Consider the following 14,373-nt stretch of genomic DNA (forward strand, 5'->3'; position numbering starts at 1 on the left):
GATTTGTCAAGACTTCCCCACATTCACCTCTGTCCTCTACTCCCTTCCCGAAAAGGGTTTAGGCTGGGAGGGGGCCCTTTCCAGGAATTCTAGAGAAGAATGGACCAGCAGAGGTCTCTTCCCATGCTCCCAATTGAGATGGACGGTTGTGGGTGACTACAGGCCAGCTGTAACCTGGATGAGGCGGCACTGGGAAGTGGGTATCGAGGGGGCTCTTCCCACGTGTACTGGAGGGCAACAGGCCAGCAGGCAAGTCATCCCCAGGTATCCAGCAGTGACAACTGGGAAGACAGGTCAAGTGTTCCTCTCCATGATGTTCTCATCTGAGGCTTTGTACAAACAGTTATAAGGCCCTGATTCTGTGCTAGTTTTCAGTGGGGGGGACAAAATTTTCCCTTTTTGTTAGTAGTTTCCTAAGAATAATTGGGAGAGGAAGTCAAGGAAGTAGAGAGATGCTGCTGGGTCAATTCTGACTCATGGCGACCATACATACAACAGGACAAAATGCTGCCTCCTCCTGCGTCATCCTTTCATTTGCTGCCCTGTTGGAGTTCCCTGTTGTGGCTATTGTGCCAATCCATCTCACTGAGGGTCTCGCTCACCCTTGTGGGCCCTCTATGTCACCAAACATGACTGACCAGTTTGATCAAATCTCAGCGATGGATCCTTCCTGATGACACGTCTAAAGTACGCTAGCTAGACAATGTTCTGTTGTGACTCATAAGGTTTGCACTGGCTAATCTTCAGAAGTAGATCGCGAGATCTTTCTTCCTAGTCTGTCTTAGTCTGGAAGCTCCGCTGAAACCTGCCCACCATGGGTGGCCCTGCTGGTATTTGAAATACCTGTGGCATAGCTTCCAGCATCACAGCATCATGCAGGCCAGCACAGTCTGACAAACTTGATGGACAGGTGGTAGAAACAGGCACATACAGGTTACACGTTTCTTGTAATTTCCTATTAGGTTGTAAAACTATTATAATTGAATAACAAAAGAAAACAGTTTTCTGATCAACACAGGTATTATTTATTACGTAACAATTAGTTCTGAGGCAAAATCCAATTCAAAACAAATTACTGAAGATTCCATATTAGTTGATTTTAGAAATGATACGATTCAAACCTAACTTGACAATAAATTTTCTTAGATAAACTTTAAGGAATTTTTCACTTCCATTATTTAGCTCTGGAAAATTTATAGGTAACTAACATGTGTTACATTAGAAAAATAATTTCACTATAGTTGTTAGGCACAGGTTAAAGGGGATAATATGCACAAACTACAAGAATTACAAATCTATACGTCTTTTGAACACATATTTGAATTTAAACTATTTAAATAACCAGTGTTTTAGATAAATTTAATTAAAAACATACCTCAAAAACAGTTTTAATGTGTCCTTTACTTTCTACTGCACTGAGGAAAAAACTTCTTGATTTCTTCAGCAGAAAACTCTGTCCCAAATCAGGATTTACCTTCTTCCTTTGAGAAGCAAGCTGAAGAGCTTTTGCATCTGGTTAAAACCATTATACTAGGGAAAACATCTGCAGTAAGAGAAGCACCATAAGTAGCGGGTAGGTCACTTGGCTCTTCAGTGGACAAATCTCCGGTAAGCCCAGACAGCCACGAACGTAGGTTACTCTGAGGGGCTTTAACCAGACCAAAGCTAATGAAAGAGTTTCAAACACTGACAGGCACAGGAAATTAGGGGTTGAGAGGAGTGACAGAAATACTGATGTGTCCTGAACCATTTTAACTTGACCTTATGTCTGGACCTTTGGGAGCTGGCAAGGATTTTCCTGGGTACTATCTGCCCATGAAAACAAATGAGCCACCTTATTAAATGATTCAAAAACATTCAGCATCCATTGCTTTCATGTTACCAACAGTTATAAAATTTTAATAAGTATGAGAAATTTTGAGTTTAACCCTAAGTTCTTTGTTAGTGAAGCTGTTTTAATAAATTGGTATCAGAATCAGACTGCTAACAATGTCAATACTATATATCCACTGTTTCTTTTTGCCCTTCTATTCTTTTTCTAAGGAACGCTGGTGGCACAACAGTTAAGTATTTGGCAGCTAATTGAAAGGCTGGTGGTTCAAATCCACGCAGTGGCTCGGCAGAAGAAAGACCAGGTGATCTGCTCCCATAAATATTACAACCTAGAAAACCCTATGGGGTCGCTATAAGTTGGAATTGACTCGATGGTACCTAACAACAACAACGACGACAACAATTGTTTTTCTTAGGCAACATTTGCTACCTAATTTGTTTTGGATGTCAACTGACCATTTCGGCTGCAAACACCTGTGTGCATATATATATTAGCTGTGGCTGTAACACTGCAATCTGAATTTTGTGTTTCATGTGGAACTGAGTTCCATTACTTCAGCACGATACTGAATATGAGGCCTGTTAATACTCTCACACATACTTGTCCAGCCCCAAATCACCATTCATTCATATAAAAAAAATATATGTATCTTTTACTCTTGTAGAGTCCTTCATTTACATATCACTAAAAATATGTTCTTTCTTTCTAACATCTTCTCACCTAGGCTTGCCAATCAGATAAGAAATACCATAACATCAAGAGATAAAACTTTTTTACAACAAGTTTCCTAGTAGAAATTAATTTTTTTAAAAAAATGCCTACTTTTAAAGCAGCAATTAAAAACTTTATTCTTGTAAGATGTATAATAATACTGTTATATCAAATTATGGATTTAAATAAGTTTAACTTAACATTGTCTTGTTTATTTCTTTAAAAAATAATACAGATTTGTTACTTAGTTGGCTTCTCCATTCTTCCAATTCCAAGGAATACAAAGGTCTCCATCTTGCATGACAGAGTAAAAATGTGACACGCAGAGGTGCATCCCATGGAGATAAGGCAACGACTGTTCTAGCAGTCTCTTACAACAATCTACCATTTGTATACTAGAAACGCTGGGCTCCTTATATAACTTCTCCAGAGAAAATTTCTTTGTTGAAGCCTGTATCAATTCATTTTCAATAACCTTTAACCTGTTTTATCAGAAATAAAAATAACATTGCCATAAGAAAATAGATCTAAGTAGAACTTAATCGCAGTTCTACTCTGACACACATGGGGTTGCCATGAATCAGAATCGACTCGATGGCAACTAGTTTGGGTTTGGAGGCATCAATACAATTATTCTAAGGGAGTAGAAAGGGATGCTTCAAAGTAGTAGACCAGATGCCCTTCAAAGGAGGTTCTGGTATACCAGATGCACTACACAGACCCTGAAATCTAGGCTGCAGTAGATACCATGAATATCCGGCGGGAGCTTTGCAGTTCTCAAGCTAGTTCTGTAGGATTATACAATACCCTTACCTTATCTATCTTATATATATTTGTACCTCAAGACCAACTTGCTGTATAAAAGGCAAAAAATGAAGTACAGTCTCTATTTTACTAATTAAAATTCTTATCCTAATAATGCACGCACATTCAGTAGTTCAACAAGTCTATAAAATGAGAAGTATTAGCAATAGTTCCCTACTGTAGTCTTATTCCTTTGTTGTCCATTTCTTAAAAAAGAATTTAAAATTTTTATTATGGAAAATTTCAAATATACACAAAGTAGAGGCTGGCACACTGAACATCCATGGGTCCATCACCAAACTTCATCAGTTGTCAACTCGTGGCCAGCTGTTATCTTTTACTTCATCCATACCCTCTTATTTTGAAGAAAATCTATTATATGAATACATCTATAAGCAGTTTAGTCTATATTTCTAAGATAAAAGGATTCTTGGTTCCTCAAAAATACTCTGAAGCTATAAAAGGGCCATAGAGAAAACACAAAAAGCTGAAGCTAGAACATTTATATTAGGTAGATATACTCCTTGAAGAGACCAATCATGGGAGAATAGAAGGGCTGTGTATGCACAGGAAGACAGTTCAGGGGGCAGGAGTGCATGGAAGGGATGGACACAGGGAAGAGGTAACTCTGGGGAGGGAGTAGGGGAGAGTTGATGCATTGTGGGAAATTGCAGTCAGTGTCATGAGACAAAGTGTATATGAGCTGCCGTATGGAAAATGAATTTGCTCTGTAAACTTTCACCCAAATCACAATAAATATTAAAAAAAAAAAAAAAAAAAGCTGCAGCTATGGTAAAGCAAACCAAATCATTGGGCAGGCTAGAACTGTTCCGAAGGGTTAAAGCAGACTTAATTTGGAAAGTAATATTACAGGCACAAATGCTCAACAAATAAGCAACAAGTAGGATATTTAGGTAATAGGATCTGGCCAATAAAGTTGTCACTAATTCCACAAGCAAAATAAAGAGATGCAGATCCTTCATTTACTTTATAAATAGATGATCTCATTACTTCTTATTAAAGGGATAGCTCCATGGTTCTCCTTAGTTGCCACCCTTCTTCTCTCTTTATTTTATATCCCCAAGTTTTAAAATTTATAGACACTGAGGGCAACAAGGTAGGAGAACTGAGCAATCAGAATACTTCCACCGCCATATGCTGAACAAGTCACTACTGAATCTTTAAAGATCAGGTACCACATCCCTGTTCTCTTTATCCCTCTCCTGGAACTACTCCTCCTCCCATGGCGTCCATGAGTTGTTCTCTTCAGCTTCTTCCTGCTCCTCTGCCATGGCCTTCCCTTCAATGCCCATGTCTCCAGAGTAACTCAACTCAATTCTGTGGGCTCAGCTACCAATGACATACTCATAGCCCTCAAATCTCCTATTAGAAACAACTTCCTGTAGAGCAGGAACTAGGTTGTCTTCATGTTTCTATCAGTGGCACTTCCCACAGCTTCTGGCATGCAACCCTCACAGTACATGATGGCTAAATGAATGAATGAGTTCATGTTTACAAAACCTCCTTAAGCAACATCTTCAGAAAAACAATCCACTTTTAAATTAATAACCTCCTCTCTTCACAGTAGATGCATAAAACAAAGCACCGAGCAGTAGCTTAATAAGAAACAGGAAACTGTCTGCTATATAACATGATTCCTTAAAACCTACACACAACATAGAAACAGGACTGCTTTTGAATTAAAAGAGTATTTTTACTTTAAAATTCTTCTCAATTTATTTAAGTTGGAGATGAAGCTTTTTTCGTATTAGTAGTTTTCAAATTTTTAAGCAACAAAGATTTCTATCACTCAAGTAGTGTTATGGATTGAATTGTGTTCTCTCAAAATATGTGTCTACTCAGCCAGGCCATGATTCTCAATAGTGCCTAAGGCACTTGACTGCTAACCAGAAGGCTGGTGCTTCAAATCCACTAGCCACTCTTCGGAAGGAAGGTTGGGCAATCTACTTCCGTAGTGATACCACCTCAGAAACCCAAGGAGGGGTCGCTATGAGTTGGGTCCGACTCAACGGCACATGACAACAACAACATCCTTCATTTTGTGATCTGATGTAATTATTCTGGGCTGTAAATCCTCACCTCTATGAGGTGAGGCAGGATTAGAGGCTGTTACACTAATGAAGCAGGATGCAATCTTCATATCTCTTGAGATATAAAAGAGATTAAATAATTGAGCTGAGATCAGAGGGCTCACCAAGAAAGAAGAGCTGCAAGTGGAGGACATCCTTTGGACCTGGGGACCCTGTGCTAGACCCAGGGGACAAGTGATTACAAGGCTCTTCCCCCAGAGCTGACAGAGACAGAAAGCTTCCCACTGGAGCTAGTGCCCTCAGTTTGACCTTCTAGCCTCCTAACCTGTGAGAGAATAATTTTCTGTTTGTTAACCCATTAACTTGTGGTACTTCTGTTACAGAAGCACTGGAGAACTAACACAAATAACTACTGTTTTTTTTTTTTTTTTCCTGTGGCCACCCTTCTCCATCTGGAGAATTTCTTTCTGATATTCTTATTTTTCAATCTGCTCCTGAGTCGATTTTTTTTTTTTTAATTAAGAAGCCCTTCTCAAATTGGAGTGCATGGAGGTAAAGTGATTAAGGTGATTATACTTATAAAAAGGGAGCTCTGGTAGCATAGTGGCTAAGGCACTTGACTGCTAACCAGAAGGCGGGTGGTTCAAACCCACCAGCCACTCCTCGTAAGAAGATGGGCAATCTACTTCCATAATGATACTGCCTCGGAAACCCAAGGAGGGGTCACTATGAGTCAGGTCAGACTTGACGGCACATAACAACAACAACAACTTATAAAAAAGCCTCATCAAGTCCCTTGCAGAATAAGGTGGGGAGTGAAGAAATAAGAAGTCAGTTTTCTAAGTTTAACACAATATGAGTGTCCTGTATTTATCAGCTCTGAATACCTGATTTTAAAAGTTAGACTGAACAATGTAAGAGAGGGATAACAGTACTTACTCTTCCCTTCTTTTCATGTTCTCTCTTGCCTGCTGGGCTTTGGTGAGAATAAACCATTGGAGGCTTGCTGGATCACAGAGGATTGGGATGTTAAAATGCCCGAGTTCATGCAAGCTTGGAGCATATCTATCACTGTAATTAAACACACAGTAAAGGAAAATTATTGATCTTTCCATTTCTTTCCCCAAGACAATGTTTTATTAGTCTTTGAAAAAAGAAGTAAGAAAATCTACCTTAGGAGTATAGGAAAATTGACATATATTTCTGACCCCAAAAAGACACACTTGGTCAGAATGACCACATACTTCCTAGCCCTGTGACCTTCACCAGTAAAATGGAGATAAAACCTATTTCATGTCGAGTCGGACCCAACTCATAGCGACCCCTCCTTGGGTTTCCGAGGCAGTATCACTATGGAAATAGATTGCCCAACCTTCCTTCTGAGGAGTGGCTGGTGGGTTTGAACTGCCAGCCTTCTGGTTAGCAGGCAAGTGCCACGTCTCGCTCTGTTGTACCAACTCAACAGCATCTAACAACTGAAGTGTAATATTCTTTTTCTTAACTTCTAAGAATCACATACTGAAATACAAAAAAAGTTTCATACATTTAGACACACAACCCACCTAAGTGAAGGAGTGAAAGTAGTCCTCCTGTTTTAGATACTTACCTGTTAAGGATCATTTGTAAACCACGCAGGCTTCGAGGATGAAAAGGTATTCTATTTTTCAATTGTCGGTTATAGAACACATCAAGAAGAGAGTAATATTCTTCAAGTGTCAATACTGGCTGTAATTCTTCAATATAAACAACTTGTATTCCACCCAGAAGATAGCTTATTTGATCTTCTAACAGCATCAGCCTCCTCTGAAGGTCATAATAGCTTGGCAATCTTTCAAAAAGCTATAATATTTTTTTTTAAAAAGAGAGAAACACAGTTTTATGTTACTATTCTCACTCAATTTTAGGGTCGCAATACATGGTATTGAGACATTTTAACAAGAAAATTATTTTCCTAGGAGGAAAGTTCAAGAAAGAGATAAGAAAAAAGCAATATACTGTTGAGAATATTAATATTCAAACAAAACACTGAAAATCCTAGGGAATTTTAAATACGAAGTGAAGACCTGTTCCAAAAAAAAAAAAATCCTAAGTACTACTATTTAAATATTCAGGTAAGAATCTTAAATAAGTTTAGAATGATTAAATAGTAAAATAAAGAAGGGTTATCATAGACATAATGTATGTGTATTTCAACTCCAAGTTAATTCCTTCAGAATTTACTTTATCTTACTTTACAAAACTCAGTTAAATGCAAGAAACATTACTGAGCACATACCATGTGCTTAAGCAATGAACTGGGAACTTGGAGTACACAGATTGTAAGAGTTTGTTCCTGTTTTCCAGGGGCTTATAATCGAGGATATAAACAGGAGGCTTAAGCAAAGTTTCTAAGGAAGTCTAATTTGACCAAAAGAGAACCGAATTTAGCCAAGGTAGATGAGGGTAGACAAAAGAGAATGTGCAAACATGCAGGCATGAGAAGGAATAGTGTTCAAAACAACAAGGAGTCTGGAATGGCTGGAAGGTGATACCTATGAGGCGTGGAAAGGGAAGAACTAAAGAGGTAGGCAAGGATGAGATCAAGGGCCCGGTGTGCTACTTTGATGACTTAGGTTTTACATTGGAAAGCTTTAAGAGGACTTAAAAGGCATCAAAAACTGCTATGAAAAGAACAGTAGCAATATACAGATTTCATGAATTATTTATCATTCTAAAACTTTGTGCAAAATATTGTTCCTCTCTACTTTTCAATTTTTCTGCTAATGGATTTTCCATGTATACAGAGGAACAACAGTGAAAAAACATTTATTTTGTAATAGAGAGGCAGAAAACATGACCCAGAGTGAGGAGAATCAACCCAGAACTGTCACAGGTATTAGACTTAGAAGAAATGGCCTTAAAAACAATTATAACTTCATTTCATATACTCAGAAAGTTAGGAAAAGATGTAATGATATAAAAAAGATCCAAATTGTAGAGTGTCTTTTTGGGGTGATGAAGAAGTTTTGGAAATAGATATGGGTGATGTTTGCACAACACTGTGAATGTAATTCATACCACTTAATGCACACTTAAAAACGCTCAAAATAGCAAATTTTATGCTATATATATATTACCACAATAATACTTTGAAACAAGAAAAGACCCAAATTGAACTTCAGATTAAAATTACAATTTTTGGGATGAAAAACAAAAACAAAAACAAAACATTGATATGATTTACAGCAAATTAGACACTGCAGAAGAAAGATTAATGAACTTTTGAAGATGTGTCAACACAAATGATCTAAAATAAAACATGGAGAGAAAAAGAATTTTAAAAGATGACAAGAATATTAATGCACTGTGAAAAACTTCAAGGATCCCAAAAGCTATGTATTTAAAGTCCTCAAAGGAGAGGAAAGAGGGTAGATGCAAACCTTCTAAATAAAATTTTATGAATACACACACACACACACACACACATATGAATTCCCTCAGACATTTAAAAAATAAACGTGACCAAGGGTGACTTATTTCAAGACTCCAGAGTTGGCTTAACATTTGGAAATCATGAAACTCACCATTTTAACAAACTAAAAAAGAAAAATCATGGTCATCTCAGTAGATACAAAAAGAGCATTTGATAAAACCTAATATGCATTCGTTATAAAAATTCTGAACAAACTAGCTAGAAAAGGGAATTCCTTAACCTGAAAAAGGGCATCTACAAAAAACTCTACAGACTACCATTACATTTATTGGTAGAAATCTGAATGGTTTTCTCCTAAAGTCAAGAACAAGATGAGGATGTCAGATCTTACCACTTCTTCTCAACCCTGTCCTGGAGATTTTAGCCAGTGCACTCAGTCAGGCTAAATAAAGACAGAACTGGCATCTTAACAATATTGAGTATTGACCATAAACAAAGTATATATCTTCATTTATTTAGTTATTTTTACTTTTTCTCAGCAATGTTTCCAGGAATCCAGATTGGGAAGGAAGAAATAAAACTTGTCTTTATTTGCAGATGACATGATTGACTATATGAAAAACCCAATGTAATCTATAAAAAAGCCACTTGAATTTATAAGTGAGCTTAGCAAAGTTGTGGGATACATGATTAACACACAAAATCAATTTTATTTCTGTATTTGGCAAAGAATACCTGGAAACTGAACTTAAAAATACAATTCCGTTTATAATAATATAAAAAAGTGAAATATGTAGGGATAAACATAACCAAAGATCTGACCTGCACATAGATAACTAGAAAAGACTGCTGAGAAAAAGTAAAGAAGATCTAAATAAATGGAGAGATATACCTTGTTCATGGGTCAATACTCCATATTGTTAAGATGTTAATTCTCCCCAAATTGATTTACAGATTCAATGCAATGAAATGAAAATCCATGTAGTTTTCTGTCAGATTGAGAAGCTAATTCTAAAATTCAGATGAAAATGCAAAGGAGCTAAAATAGCCAAAACAACTTTGAAAAAGAAGAATAAAGTTAGAGGGCTAACACCATCTGATTTCAGGAGTCACTGTAAAGCTACTATAATTAAAACAGTGGGTTAATGGCATAGCAGTGGACAAATAGATCCATGAAAGAGAATAGAGTCTAGAAATAAACTCTCACATACATGGACAACTAATTTTTGACAAAGATCAAAGGAAATGTACTGGTGAAAGGATAGCCTTTTCAACAAAAGATAATGAAAAAATTAGATATTGGATATCCATAGATACAAAAAAAGTTGGATCTATACTTCAAACTACATATAAAAATTAACTCAAAAATGGGTCACAGATCTAAATATAAAACTTAAAACTATGATGCTTCTAGAAGAAAATAAGAATAGAAAATCTTTGTGACTTTGAGTTAGTCAAAGGATTCTTAGATATAACACCAAAAGCATAATCCATAAAAGAACAAACTGATAAAACTGAACTTTATCAAAATAATAATAAAACACTTCTGCCCGTTAAAGGACAAAGTTAAGAGGATGAAAAGATGAGTCACAGAATGGGAAAATATATTTGCAAACTATGTATCTGATAAAAAGTCTGTTTTAAAAATATGTAACTCAATAATAAGAAAGCAAACAATCTAATTAAAAAATAAGGCAAAGGTTTGAATAGATACTTCATTAAAGAAGATATGTGGGGTGGCAGATAAGCACATGAAAAGATATTCAACATCACTAGTCATTAGAGAAATGCAAACTAAACACACACTGAAATAGTACTACACATCTATTTGTTGTTGTTGTTGTTATGTGCCATGGAGTCAGATCCAACTCACACTGACCCTTCCTTGGGTTTCCAAAGCAGTATCACTACGGAAGTAGGTTGCCCAACCTTCCTTCTGAGGAGTGGCTGGTGGGTTTGAACTGCCAGCCTTCTGGTTAGCAGTCAAGTGCCTTAGGTACTATGCTACACATCTATTAGAATATCTAAAATTAAAAAAGATGACTATATCAAGTGTTGGCTATTTTTTAAAAAAAGTTAAACATACATGTACCACATGATCCAGATGTTCCACTCTTACAGAGAAGGAAATATATCCATACACATACTTGCACCCAAATGTTCATATCAGCCCTATGTATAATGGGCAAAAACAGAAAGAACACGATGCCTATCAACAGGTGAATGGGTAAAACTGGACAATGTTTATTAACAATGGATACCAAACCAAATAACCAAACTCATTGCTGTGGAGTCAGTCCTGACTCTTAGCAACCCCTACTTGAGTCTCTGAGGCAATATCTCTATAGAAGTAGATTGCCTAGTCTTCCTTCCGAGGAGTGGCTGGTGGGTTTGAATCACCAGTCTTCTGGTTTAGTAGTCAAATGCCTTAGTCCACCAGAGCTCCTAACAATGAATACGACATGGCAATAAAAAGGAATGAACTCCTGATACAGGCAAAAACATGGATAAATCTCAAAATAACTATGCTGAGTGAAAGAAGGCAGACAAAAAGTACATACTCTGATTCCATTTATATAAAATTCTAGAAAATACAAAGTATAGTGACAGAAAGTAGATCAATGATTGCTTGGGGAGCAGACAGCAGGATAGGAGAAGGCAGGAGGGGTTTCCCAAGGGCCATGAGGATCCTTTTGAAGATGATGGATATACTCACTATCTTGAGTGTGGTTTCACAGGTGTATACATATGTCAGAACTTATCAAATCATACACATTAAATATTTGTGCAGTTGATTGCATGACAATTATATCTCAATAAATCTGTTAAATCAAACCAAACCAAACAACAGGCTTTTAAGTTGTGCTTCAGAAAAGATAGTAACACTTTCAAGTAAAAAATAACTCAAAAATCAGTCTCTCCTTTAAATAATTTAAGTACATGATATTAAACATCTGATTTGAAAACAGCTTAAGCTCTGATTACAAATTATTTCTTAGTTCATGACATAATATCACCGTTTTAAACAAAAGTACACTGGTAACAAATCAAAGACATTTTCTTTGTTTTCAGTGTTTCCTTACTTTTGTCCAGTGATGATGGACATCCATTGTTCCCAGCATCACATGGCCCACAGCACTCATCCCAGAACGGTCTGTAAATATGAGTGTACATCCTGAGAACAACAGAACACAAACTCATTGGTCACTGTCCAGAGATGCTTTGTTCTTTTTATAGTTGTGCAAATAATCACTTAAATTTAGTGTGCAAATTCAGGAATATAAAATCAGTAGAGGCTTAAAAGTAAATTTTATGTTATTTTTCAATTCAAAATTTTAAAAATTCAGTTGTGATAAGGGCATATCTGACAAGTCTTTTAACAGTGTTCCTCTACAATTTGCAGGTGATATCTGAGAATACTGGACGATGTTTACCTTTTGCAGTTTTAAGTGTTTCCAAGTTCTGCTGTGCTAATCGGCCTAAACTGTGCAGCTGGCTACAGCGATGGGCGATCCCCCAGCTCCTCTGCCACCTAAGCCAACAGAGCACACAGGCCGTTAGCAGCTAGCTTCCCTGAAGGAGGAAGCTAACGTTCACCACAATCTGCTTGATTCCTGTGAAAGTCATCGGTTTTCTTTCTGAAGTAGGCACACAGAATGCTTTAAATTGTCTTATGCTTTCCAAACTAGCGGATTTTTCAAGCAGCAACCAAATGAAAAATGAATTGTCTACCAGAATATACCAAAAAATACCACTATTTATGTTCAGGTATCCAGAGATTTTAAACAAGCAAATATGCTATGTTATCTCCATTTTAGAATAAAATGGGAAAAAACTGTAAAAAAAAATCCATTTTTCTCATCCACATTGTAAACTAACAAAGATTTTGTTTTATATTCAAGTTGCAATTAGGAATCCCAGTTAGGCTTATCAGATTCCTTTTATCTTATACTAGACAAAGTGATTTTTATGACATGGCATCTTCTCATTTTATAAATCTAAAATTTTAAATCTTAGCAAAAAAATGCAACCTGGCATTCACACAATGTCACAGAGGCATCACTGTGTAACTGCAAAGAGCACTGGTGTTAAGAGCTTCAGAAACCCCATCTTCGAACTCTGCAACTTACAAGCTCAGTGACCTTGAATAGGGTGCTTCTCCCTTTCTATAGTTTTACTTTCTTACATGTAAATGGGGACATTTCTTGCTTCACATGTAATGTAAACCAAGTGAAAATATATATGTGAAGGAGTCAGGCACTCAAAAAACTTTCAGGTTTCTGCTTTATTCAATACTGATTCTTATGAATGTCAATACTGATCATATGAAAACTGTTTTTTAAAATGTTCCCTTTAACCCACTATTCAGTAACTAAGATATTTCAAAGTATTAAGACTAATTTTGATTATTTAGAATTTGGCATATTTAAGTGACAAAGCTACCAGGTGGTGTTCGTATTAATGAATGGTCTTTCTGTTTAGAGGTAGAAATGATGTCATTGATCACAATGTTTCCATTTGTTGGCAATTTGGCTAATTTTCCAGAAAATGGAAAAGTCCTCGTGTCCCTGGTTCTCAAACTTTTTTTGTCTCAGAATCCCTTTACACTCTTAAAAATGGAGAATCCCAAAAAGTTTTGTTTATATGGATTACGTTTATTGGTATCTACTATACTATAATGAAAACTGAGGCATTTTTCCACCATATTGTAAAATATGTTTTTTCATGTTTAAGAAATCCTTTCATTTTCCTAATCTCAATTAGTTTTGACAGATATCTAAAATTTATACCTGAAACAGTTATTTTCATGCACATTTTGTTTCATAAACTTAAAAAAAAGCATCTTACTATTTTGTTTTTAGTGATTAGAAAAGTCTGCATTACCAGACTATGGACTTGGAAGACCTCTTCTATTCAAAGCTTGCTCTAAATAAACACTAAGGAACAAAAAACAGCTATCTGCACAAATTCAAATAGTCCAAATACTGTACGTCCAAAGGTTTCCCTTTGAAATTTGAGCTATCTGTAAAAAGTAGTATTTGAAAATAACAAAAGGACATGTGAAGACTCTATCTGTAGTCTGTAAGCACAGGGAAATGGTGCTATTATGGTTCAAATAGTCATCTGGTTCAATGTATTTAAAAAAAAATTCTAATAATGAGAGTTGAAAACTATAAAACAGATTATAGCAAAAAGTAATAGAAATGTTTAAGCAGAGACCAAGTGACAATTTTTTAAGGTCCTTATAATGAGAGGAGGAGCTCTGGTAGCATAGTGCCTAAGGCACCTGACTGCTAACCAGAAGGCTGGTGGTTCAAACACACCAGCCACTCCTCGGAAGGAAGGTTGGGCAATCTACTTCCGTAGTGATACTGCCTCGGAAACCCAAGGAGGGGTCGCTATGAGTCAGGTCTGACTTGATGGCACATAACAACAACAACATAAGAAGAGGGAGTCCCTCGGTGGCGCAAATGGTTAAGGAGCTCAGCTGCTACCCAAAAGGTTGGAGGTTCAAGTCCAACCAGAGGCAACTGAGAAGAAAGGCTTGATGATCTATTTCT

The 14,373-nt window shown here is 36.6% G+C and overlaps 1 protein-coding gene across 1 annotated transcript in view; it reads right to left on the minus strand.

The window, feature by feature from the left end:
- Positions 1-2,789: 2,789 nt before the first annotated feature.
- TCAIM (T cell activation inhibitor, mitochondrial) overlaps positions 2,790-14,373 on the minus strand; it is a 40,679-nt gene continuing 29,095 nt past the window's right edge. Inside the window, exons 6-10 of the mRNA XM_007949673.2 lie at positions 12,247-12,344; positions 11,896-11,987; positions 7,007-7,239; positions 6,340-6,471; positions 2,790-3,027 (exon numbers count right to left, since the gene is read on the minus strand). Coding sequence (XP_007947864.1) covers positions 2,790-3,027; positions 6,340-6,471; positions 7,007-7,239; positions 11,896-11,987; positions 12,247-12,344 — 793 coding nt within the window. The remainder of the gene's footprint in view (positions 3,028-6,339; positions 6,472-7,006; positions 7,240-11,895; positions 11,988-12,246; positions 12,345-14,373) is intronic.

This window comes from Orycteropus afer, unplaced genomic scaffold, assembly GCF_000298275.1.
Source record: "Orycteropus afer afer isolate SDZICR_OR568_19922 unplaced genomic scaffold, OryAfe1.0 scaffold00250, whole genome shotgun sequence".
Lineage (NCBI taxonomy): Eukaryota > Metazoa > Chordata > Mammalia > Tubulidentata > Orycteropodidae > Orycteropus > Orycteropus afer.